Genomic DNA, 11,190 nt, shown 5'->3' with positions numbered 1-11,190 from the left:
GCAAGTTGTTTTCGGTATCTCGAAAATTTAACGCAAAATGAGGGTCAAACTTTGGAGTTTCTTGATTGCAAGAACCATTTTGAATTTCAACCAAACTGCATAAAAAGTCGTAACTGAAAGTTGCTTCCTGAGAGCTTATCTCGATTCTTAGAATTGGAATTTTGGCGCCGAATAGCCAATACCTCATGAATTCGGTTACGTTCACAGTCGCATACGGACAGTCGGTTAACTGATTCATCACAAATTTTGAATTAAAAGAGCTGAAAGGATACTTCCTGAAGACAATACCCAGACATGCCATCAAATTGTTTCCCATTGCTGCATTTAGTAAAGAGGCAGCTTTTCCCGCTTTGTCGTAAAATATTTCAGTGAAACCTCTAAAATCGAATTTGTTTTTAGCAAGTGCCGAAGTGATTTTCTCTTTCACGGGGTAATTTTGGAGATCGTGAAATAATTTTACATTGTTTGCAGTTCGAGACAACCTACGAAATTTGATAAGTTCACGTGTTATTTCAGATTGCAGAAAAGTCGTGAAGCCTTCATTCAGCCAAAAACTGTCCCACCAATTGTTAGTTAGTAAACCACCGGTCCATTGATGGACTATTTCATGGATAATTGTGACATACATTGGTTCATACCATTCTGATGGGTGAGGTGGATACCCATTGCCCATCACATCTGGGTTAAAAGTTATCAACCCGGGTTGCTCCATTGCTCCAATTTTTCCAGGCATTTCTGTAACAACAAAGTCAATTTTCTCCGATGTTTTCCACTGCACTTCAAAACGAATCTCACAGAAAGAAATTGTGAATTGAATTATTTGAATTAGTTTTTCAACAGATTTCTGGTTGTTCTGAAACCAGCTTTCGTAATAGTACGACAAAGCAAAAACTCTAATAGGGATCTCAAAATAGTTAAACTCGGTTGCTTTTGGGTAATGTTCGGGGTTTAAAACGGCAATTGCAACTAAATATGCTGGTATTGGTACAGTTTCTTTGAAAATATAATTCCGAACACCACTTTTATTATTTGTGCTGTTTTCTTTCATCGCAGAATTGAATAAAACAAGTCCCAATTTTTGGTCTGGATCCTGGTAAATTTCGAGATTCAAGGAAAACTTGAGCCTGAAAATGGGTTCATCAAATGTTGGAAAAACTGTTCTAGCGAAAGCGGGTTGAAGGAATGTTACCAACTCATATTCGTAATTATTCCTGTCATTGCTATGCCATGTATAAGGCGAATAAATACCGTGGTTTTTACTTTTTTCGATGTTGATTTCGTACTCAATGAAAATCACTAGATATTCATGACGTGTCTCGTTGCTTTTCAAACTTATTTCCAAAGTTTCGTATTTGTTGACCAGTTTGAAAGTACACGCGATTTCGTCCCCCTCGAGTGTTCTAGTTTGAACTTTTTTGATTGACAGGTCGAAGGCATGAATGGTTAGTTTGTTCCAATTCTGTTCATCGACCTTTTTCACGTGAATCGAAGTGGTCGCTAAAATTTTTAGGTCTCTTGCGTAATATTTGAAATTCAAAGTTTGTTTTTCTGGGATGTAATTTTGGTTTAACCTGAATTCTGGGTTCAGTGAATGCAACTCAACGCTTAGAAATAAATTTAGCAACCCATACAAAATGTAAGACATCACTAAATTTTTGGTAAGAATTTTTAAATAGAAAAGAGTTTTAGTCAATGAAATGACCGCCACAAAAATTTTTATATGATTGACCGACATATGAAAATATGTTATTAGGCTACTATGCTATGACCTACATGAAAGCAGAACCTCTATAAGCACAAGTTTTCTTTTTTATTTAATTCAATTATTTCGGTTATTTTCAAATGATAATTCAATAGTATCTGTATCAAGTATAGCCAGCCGGTTGTTTTTCAAAAAGCAGAGAGATCAGACTGCCGTATTGTAGTATTTTAAGGCACTTAGCGGTAAGGCGTTCACTTTGAAATTGTCAGATTGTGTATTCGATCCCATGCCATGGCATTGATAGTGTCGGAGGACGAGCTCTCACTTGACATCTAGCTTCAGGTAAACAGCCTGACCAATTTCGGCTGGAACAGTGGTGTTACGTGAAAGTTCTACACGCAAAAAAACGGCTTTTGTCACAAAAAAGAGCCTTGCTCAATAAAATAACACAGTCTGGAATGTGGGGAGATAATACAAATGGACAATCCTTCGACAGGCATGTTGAGGCCTACTAATAGCTCCTCTGCGTTCGCAGGAACCACATTATATTTTGCCCTCTTCATCTTAATTAAATTGGTTTTTTTTTGTAATTTTTAGTGTACTAAATAGGCAAATAAATGTCCTCATATCTCAAAAAAATAGGTCATCGCTTTCTCCTGAGCCGTAAAGAGTTTCCTGTAGAAAACACTAACTCTTAGTTTTCTCTGATTTTTCCCTTCAGTTCTGAGATTTCACGATAACTGGTTTGTACCATTATTAAGGATTTGAAAAATGCTAGTCATACAGTTCCCAATTATGGCCATACAAATTCATTATGGGAAAACGCTAAACACACAGCTCCATAGTATGGAAAAAAGCTACTCATAGAGTTTTTATACTTTTTAAACGTATGAACTAAATAGGAAACTGTATGGAAATACTATGACTAGCATTTTTTCGTCAACCCAGGCACTCAGAAGAACGTGTGAATAAAAGTTTGATATACAGTGCTGATTTAACTTATCTGGACAAAACGAACAAAACTTGAGTTTTCAAACACGTTTTTCTAAAATTGGGTTAAGATTAGACAAAAATGAAGAGAACTAATATTTTAATAATTTTTTCTCCAAAATTCTCAACCAAAATTTTACCCCAAAAATGGGTCATTTTGGCTTTTTCCAATTAATCAAAAATTACGCTGACACTACTTTGTTAATTGATAAGAAAATTATGTCATAAGAAGCTTCTTACACAGCTTAACAAAATTTAAGAATGGGTAAATCTCCAAAAATATGCGCAAATTGTTTAAAATTAGTTTTTAAACAGAGATTCTGGGTTTTATATAGTAAAAATCACATTTATTGACTATCAAGTAAATATTATTTCTCTGATACTGGTTTTCGGAGATAAAATCTTTCTTGAACTTTGTTGGGCTGATTATGAGGCTTCCTGTGATATAGTTTTCTTATCAATTAACAAAGTAGTTTCAGCGTAATTTTTGACTAATTGAAAAAAAAGCCAAAATGACCCATTTTTGGGGTAAAATTTTGGTTGAGAATGTCGGAGAAAAAACTGCACCATTTTAATTCTGATGAAATTCTAAGCACCTTTTGTTCTCTTCATTTTTTGTCTAATTTTAACCCATTTTGAGAAAAACGCGTGTGAAAATTCAAGTTTTGTTCATTTTGTCCGGATAATTTAAATCAGCACTGTATATTGTTATAGGCTGAATGCATTGATTGGAAAGCGATCTCTGTAGGGTTAACAAAAACTTTATAATTTTTGCTCATTTCTTTAACAAATATTGTTTGTCGTTATAATTTTTCTGTGGTATTATACTTTTTCCGTTCAAACTATCAAGTCTATGATTCAGACTTTATGGGTATTAGATTGATTAAATGCTTGTTACTTCTAGCCGTACAACTACATTAGGTGAAGTGTCATCGAAAAGATTTTTTAAGCTCTATTTTACGCTGACAAACCGCAACGTTGCAAAAGCAAGTCTGAAGTGATCCGTTGCAAAAGCAGAAAAGTAAGTTGATCCTTATTGAGAGGACAAGTAACTATCCATGGGTAGGATTGAAGTGTTTGAAAGCAGGACATGGCAGGTGAATCATCAAACCAAACTGAGACAGCCGTTAAACGATAAGTGACAAGTTTTGGATGTTAGAAAAATTTATATGGATGAAATGGTTTGATCGAAAAACGATCAGAAAAAAACGGATTAGCTGCCAAAAATTTTAATGGCTATCATTTTGCGGAATGGTCGGAACTATAAAGCGGCCAACAATATATAACAAAATGATAAAAATGGAGTTCTAAACCTTTTTCTTATTTTGAGGAAAATAGTCGGAATGATGAGGTGGAAAACACTCGAAAACACTAGAAAGGAAAAAAAACCGGTGAAATTTTCCTCGTTTTTGGAGTTCCTACTAAGAGCTCTCTCAATGAAAAGAAACTTATACCAACATCGCAAAGTAAGTAAATCATGTTATATCTGAAGAGAACTGTGAAATTATATGCCACCATTTGACCATTTCTGAGTCATACTATTTCGGTTTGCATCTACAGTTTGTTAGAACGGCCACTGCTGTGTGATCTTTGCAAACAGAATATTTCAAGCGATCTGCCTTTACTTGGTGTAACTCCACGTCAAATCAATAAAACACTTGGCATGCCTTACTCAATTAAACTTCGACAATCCTATTGTTTTTGATAACTTATTCATTGCTTTGAATTTTGAGTTCTACGAAAACTAAAATTACCTTTTTTTCTCTGCTGGAGGAATGGATTTCAAACTGTGTGCAAGTTGCTTCAAGGTAACTTTTTTCAAAAACATTTTGTTTTCTCAAATCGCGTATCTTTTGCATAAAAGTGCGTATTTTGAATTAGTGTTCTGACTTTCGAACGTTTTGACAGAACAATTGTGCGAGGAGTTTTTTTATCCAGACTAATTTCGAGTTTTTAACTAGCCACTTTTACGTGTTTCGTACATTATCTGACCGGCTTTGATGTCCTGAGCTCACATTTGAACAAAACTGCTCGTATCAGGGCGATGCCTTAAAAGATCCGACTACCTATTAGGGTCTATCGAGCATTAAAAACATGAAAAAATTAAAGGTACTAAAATAAAACTACATTTTTTTCAATTTTAGGTTTTTGTGAAAATCATCCCCCACACACCATTTGAAGTGTATTGTGATAGATTTTGCTCCTAGTAACAAATCAATTATGGCAAATAAGCTTCCTTCAGCCAATTTGGAACGATTTTCAAGACGGATTAAATCTCCGCTTACGCGTTAATAGCGCAAAGTTATCCAAAATGGAAACCTTTAAAACTCCTTTAAAACAAGTAGAATATCTTTTCAAATTTAAGCTCAAGGTTACAATACTTTTTGAATGATAAGAAAAAAAATCCGTAAAAAATGGTTAGATAAAAATTCGAAGTTTGCTGGAAGAAAAACCAACCGAGCACAAACATTCAGTTACTTTCGTTGAGAAAGTCGGAACAAGATATATGGGGGTTTGAAACTGCCAATTTTGCCAATTTAGGATAATGAAGATGCAATCGATATAGTTGGTCTTAATGAAGCATGAGTGGCAAATTAAATTATTTCTCTGTTCTTTACCAAGTGTGAAAAAAAAACGTGAAACGTGAAGCATGAAACGCTTATGTCATGAATAACTGAAGTTTTTAACAAAAACCTCGGAATCTAAACTGTAGCACAAACTTTAAAATCTAGATAAAATTTAAAACAAAACAAGGATAGCCGGTTACTGTGCAATTAGGACAGAATGTTCCGACTATGGTCTTCAAAAATACAAAAAATTTTTTTTTTTTCAAATTAGTGTAGTTTTTTCTGCGTGGTTTGATAAAAAAAATCCGAACGAAAAATAGAATCTAAACATATTTGACAATCATAGTGAACTAAATCAGTTGGAAAACAGTTTTTGTAGACATATTACCTTAAACAAATGAAAAAAATTTCAAAAATTTCAAAATGTTTTTTTTTTCAACTTTTTTTCAGAAAAATTTGATTTTTTCTTTGAATTTCAGGTTCTCAAAACCGCGTCTAAAAACTCAAAATTGCTCAAAACTAAGATCTCAGGGCTTAGATTAGGCATAAATAAGCTGTAGTAAGCCTGCTCGCTCGCTTCAAAGGCGTTAAACTTGAAATTTAAAATGCATTTTTCTCAAAAAAGGTTGAGTTTAGGTGAAAACTTATGACGACAAATTTGCTTAAAATTTTAGCAAAATTATCATGGTGTAATTTGTTTTGCGTAATTCGGACCCTGAATTTCAGAATTTCTCCCCAAAAATGGGTCATTTTGGCTTTTTTAGTTAATCAAAAATTACGCCAAAAGTACCCAGTCGATCACAGACATAATTGTATCAAAGTAAGCCCCTTACGTGGCCCAACAAACTCTAAGAAGGGTATATTCTCCAAAAAAAATTGCAAACCGTTTAAAAATTGTTTTTAAATAAAAAGTTGGTATTTTATATGGTAAAAACGACATTTTTGTGTATCCAACAAAAAGAATTTAATTTACACAATGTTTTGCAAAATATATCCTTCTTAAAGTTTGTTGGGCTACGTAAGAGGCTTACTTTGATATAATTATGTCTGGGTATTTTTGGCGTAATTTTTATTAACTAAAAAAAGCCAAAATGACCCATTTTTGGGTTAAAATTTGAAATTTTGGGTCCGAGTTTCGCAAAACAAATTACACCATATTAGTTCTGCCAAAATTTTAAAAAGGTTTTGTCCTCATAAGTTTTCACCTAAACTCAACCCAATTTGAGAAAAATTTGTTTTAAAATTCAAGTTTATTGCGTTTTGTCCGGTTAATTTAAATCAGCGCTGTATATGGAAGGTCAAAAAACCAATACATAGCTCATTTTAAGTCACGCCGGTTGAAACATACCTGAGTTGGGTCGAAAAATTTTTGTTGACGCTAAAATCGAGACGGTCAAAGCATACCCATCAAAAGACAAAGTCGAAGCACATCTATGCGGGGTCTAACATACAAATTTCAAATAAACTCCGGTCGAGAAAGCCGAGAAAGTAGAAATATATCTGACCTGCAAGTTCGGCCGAAAAAGTCGAAACATCAATCAAGCACCTCGACTAGGGCACCATCATTACCCACTATAAGACCTGTGATTATTGTTATGACAACTCACCGCAATTTATTTACAGGAGGTTGACAAAGACAAGGAGCTCTACTTAGACGGAGAGCAAAACTATTATCACCCTTCTTGTGTGACATGCTCCAACATCGAATTCTGTCATCAGAGAAAGTCCGAAAGCGAAGAGGTAAATTAAATCGATTTTTACCAAACTTTTCTGAATTTAGCGATAACTTCAGAAAATTTTTGAAATTATTGTTTCTTTCAATACCCAGGCAGTGGTAGCCTGAAACACGTAGCAGGTATTTCCTTTTCCAAAAAACTGTACAGTCTTATAAACAAATTTTAGAGCCCGGCTTATTTGGCGAAAATCCTAGAATCAGCAGCGCAATTGGATCAGTACATTCTTCTGTTTTTTTTTAAATAATCAGAGCAAATACAAAACCTTGCAAACATTCCTGAAAATGGTGGAAACTGTGCGAGTTTAGGATGAAGGCAGTTCGTCGGAAATGTTCACGTGTGACAACAAGTGGTACTGCTCCGACTGCTACGAGAACATACAAGCTACACGCAACTGCTTCGTCTGCTCCTTTCTCATACTGGGCGCGTAATTTTGTTTATGTTATTTTTCTTTACAAATTCGAGTATCCCGCCTCATTTTTCACTGATAACAACATATCAAAAGACAGTTGGTTTAAACCACTTGAATCCCAAAAAGCAGTTCTAGAAACAAAAAAAAATAATTAAAAAATGACAGAATCTAACACGCAAACAGCACAAAAAAAACTTGAAAGGCGGTTTAAACTCGAACACTCTTAAATTAGACCTTTTTAAATTAACTTGAAAAAATATTTAATTCTTTAATATCACATTTCAATTTAAGGCTTTTTGCAAAGCATGGCACCCAGGAAAACTCAGTTTATCATCTATATACTGATTCAATTAAAAAAATGTTGTATATTGGGTGAACTAACTGAAGTCTGTACAAACACAAATAATACTTCTTGCATCAAGACAAAGCCCTGAATTTTCCGACTGCCTTTGAGGTCTAAGTAGTAATGTTCATTTCAAAAAAAAATGCTAAGATTTACAAAGAAAAACATTTTGTTTGATTTGTTTTTGAAAACCGCCCCTCACACGCCGTGTTAACTAAAAAGTGATATAATTCGATTTTGCTTTTGGACTATAAAAATTTTCTAGTCATTTTGAAGTAAAATATTTTCCTTATCAGCCTTGAAAGTAGGCCATTAAGAGAATGATGACATGAATTTGTGTTTAATTGGAAAGTCCGCAATTTAATTGAATGTAACATGTGAATGTTCGCAAGTGTAATTCAATCGAAAAAATTTTTTTTCTATTTCGGCGTAGCGGCGAATTTTTTCGTCTCAGAAAAACTCTAAATGGAGCTTATGCAACCTACCTAATTGATCCAAATGTAGCGTTAGTTGATCCAAATGTAGCAAATGTAGCATAATTGATTCAAATGTAGCCAAATGTTACATTGATCCAAATGTAGTATGATCATTTTGGAGGCGGAGCAATAAGCAGAATGGTCCAAGTGCAAAATGGGTCCAAGAGCAGAAAAACAGAAAAATGTTTACATATATTGGCTTATACGGGCTAATTGATATAACAATTATTAGAATTGTCAAAAAATACCAAGAAAACGAATAAATTATGCATGAATTGACTAATTTCATTAAGTTTTTTGATAATTATTTTTTTAAAATTCTTAATAAAATTGCTCAAATTGTGCATAAAAAGTTCGTTGCTTTGCTATTATTAACATTTCTGATAATTACTTTCCTGATTAGCTTATAGAAGTTGATATTTTTCTATTTTTCTGCTCTTGGACCCATTCTGCTCTTAGACCATTCTTCTTATTTACTGGCCACCTATCATTTTGAACTGAACTTTGCATGTGTGAAAATGATTTGAACTTTATTGTTCAGACTTTCAAAGAAAACGGAGTATTTATGCTTGTTGTTCCGACTTACCAAGAAAGTAAGGAATATATATATATATGCTCGGGGCTGGTTTTTTTATACGGACCAATTCTCAAAATTTTTGCCTCGGGGGATCGATCTATGGATCTTCGTGGTCCCAGAACGTTCGCGCTCACCAGTATACAATCCCGACTTAAAGATTACATTGTAACGCTCATTAAAAGATATTTCAATGCTCAGTTTGTCAACTTTTCATTAACCAAAATTTATTCGAGACCAATTTATGGCTAGTCGGAACGTTCAGAGATTTGCTCTGATACAAGCAGTCTTGTTCCTATTGAGAAGAATTTCATCTTTTCCTTGACAAAACCTGCAGCGCAAGCAGCAAGAACAATGAGTGTTTCAACTAAAATTTTACATCAATTTAGAGCTGGTGAACAGAGCTACACTCTCTAGGAAAGTATCTGTATTTGGTATGAATGACGTACCAGTTGATTACGGTTCTGAAAATGTCAGTATTCACTGTATGCAGTTAGTTTCATGTACGGCTTGAACTTTTTTCAATTAAGCAAAACAAAAAAGTTGTTCATGCCAATTGAAACATTCTGTGTGATAACTTTCCTTAACTTGACTTTTTCTAACAATTCCACGCCGCCAGGATAACTCATTGCATACTGTGAATACTGGCTTTTTCCGTGTAGCTAAATGTGGGAGGGACTTAAAGGTTGCTTTTCTTTGCTGGTGTTAAAATTCTTTTCCAAAAAATATAAAATAACTAAATTTTCAAAGCATTTTTATTTTGTAGACACAGAACAGTCAGTGGTTTTTGACACTTGGGTTGCAGACCAGAGAAAAACTGCGACATTGGCTGAAGCTACACAAAATGAAGATTCAAACAGCAGACTAACCAGTACTGCCGAAAGTGTGTCAACCGAATCTTCCGATCAGACTTGCGATGACACTCCAGGCACTCAATTTAATTCAACTCGCCAGATATTCATTCACTTGAGTTGTTTTAAATGCTGCGTGGTCGATTGCCCTAAGCCGTGGATTTCAACATGTACCCAAGATTTCTATGTGAGTCATAATACGGACGAGCTTTTCTGCCTTTTGTGCTTCAAGAAAGTTTTCGGCCGAATGCCAATCGGAACCGTGAACAGAAAATTCGGTAAATCTCTCGAAAGGAAAAAATCTTTCGGAAAGCAGCCAAATCCGATGTTCATAGCCAAAACTTTGGAAGCAGATGACATGCTGTAGAATTCAAACGTGTTAATCCAATTATCTCAGTTCGGTAAAAAAAAACACTTTAATTTAAATCTGAACAAATTAAGCAATGTTTTTATTGAGACGATAGTTTCAATTTTTTAAAAATTTATTATCATCTTCCTAAATATAACAAAGACACCAGTAGGCTAATTAAGCGGGAAGAAATTCAAGTTTTTCTGTTTTCTGAAAGTTTACACACGATCAGCTTAAAATAATTTAAACATACTATTAAGGAAAAAAGTTTGGCGTGTGAGTCAGTGATTGAACTCCTATGATGTTTAATCACTCGACCGTGAAATTTTCTTTATATGTGCAGATGAGCATGTGGAGTGTTATGGCATATTCAGTTTGGAAAATTTAGCCCAAATCAATTATAAAGGGTAGAAAATGGCGTATTATGACTTCTACGTATAGTTCATTTTTATTAGATGTTTGGAAAAGAGCACGCGCGTTTTTTTATCATGCACTCATGTTTCATGCAACCAGCATCCCTAAATTTAATTTCACTGAAAGTTTCTGAAACAAAGAATTGGAGATTCATGAACTTTGAATTGTTATCATTTTATTTTTGAACGCTTCAATCACACTTAATACTTAAACACGTACCATTTTACTCCAAATATTTTCTTCCAAATAACCTTGGTGCTTCTTACTCCAAATATCTTTTTTCCAATAACCGGTGCATGTTTTCTTCATTTTTTCCCCCAAACACGTTAAAATTGGGATATTGAGCTTAAATTAGCAGCATTTTTCCTGATGCGTACTCCAGGCCAAACTGTGTTTTTCGTGAATTGAAAGCGGATTCCGAAAACAAGGATGCATCTTTGTTCTTTCTTTTTCTTTGATCGTTCCGTTAATGTTTAAAACGTTTAAAGCCTTGTTTCTGGATTCCAGAGACCTACACACACTAAATTGTGTGCCTATCCAGAGCACAGTTTGGCCTCGTAATGGTCATTTGAAAATCCGACTCCATCACTTTAGCTCTGGCTCCTGTGTAAGAGATCTACTCCGTGGAAATCCTCGCAAAACTTACCCAAATTTTTGGCTTGCAATGACTTGCAAGCTAAAAGTTTCTTACAATTAACACCATCATCTCAGTACTAGCATAAATTTTCAATACTAGAATTGCGCTTTCAAACGAGTATTTTTCTTCATAAACGTATGGT

The 11,190-nt window shown here is 34.3% G+C and overlaps 1 protein-coding gene across 1 annotated transcript; it reads left to right on the top strand.

Moving 5' to 3' along the window:
* The first annotated feature begins 4,252 nt into the window (after positions 1 to 4,252).
* Positions 4,253 to 10,083, top strand: LOC134854091 (uncharacterized). The gene is made up of 4 exons (XM_063870192.1): positions 4,253 to 4,500; positions 6,883 to 6,999; positions 7,301 to 7,415; positions 9,564 to 10,083. Exons 1-4 carry the CDS (start codon positions 4,468 to 4,470, stop codon positions 10,013 to 10,015), a joined length of 717 nt encoding a protein of 238 aa, XP_063726262.1. The 5' UTR covers positions 4,253 to 4,467; the 3' UTR covers positions 10,016 to 10,083.
* The last annotated feature ends 1,107 nt before the right edge of the window (positions 10,084 to 11,190 follow it).

Source organism: Symsagittifera roscoffensis, chromosome 9, assembly GCF_963678635.1.
Source record: "Symsagittifera roscoffensis chromosome 9, txSymRosc1.1, whole genome shotgun sequence".
Lineage (NCBI taxonomy): Eukaryota > Metazoa > Xenacoelomorpha > Acoela > Convolutidae > Symsagittifera > Symsagittifera roscoffensis.
This window is presented reverse-complemented; position numbering and strand designations above follow the sequence as displayed.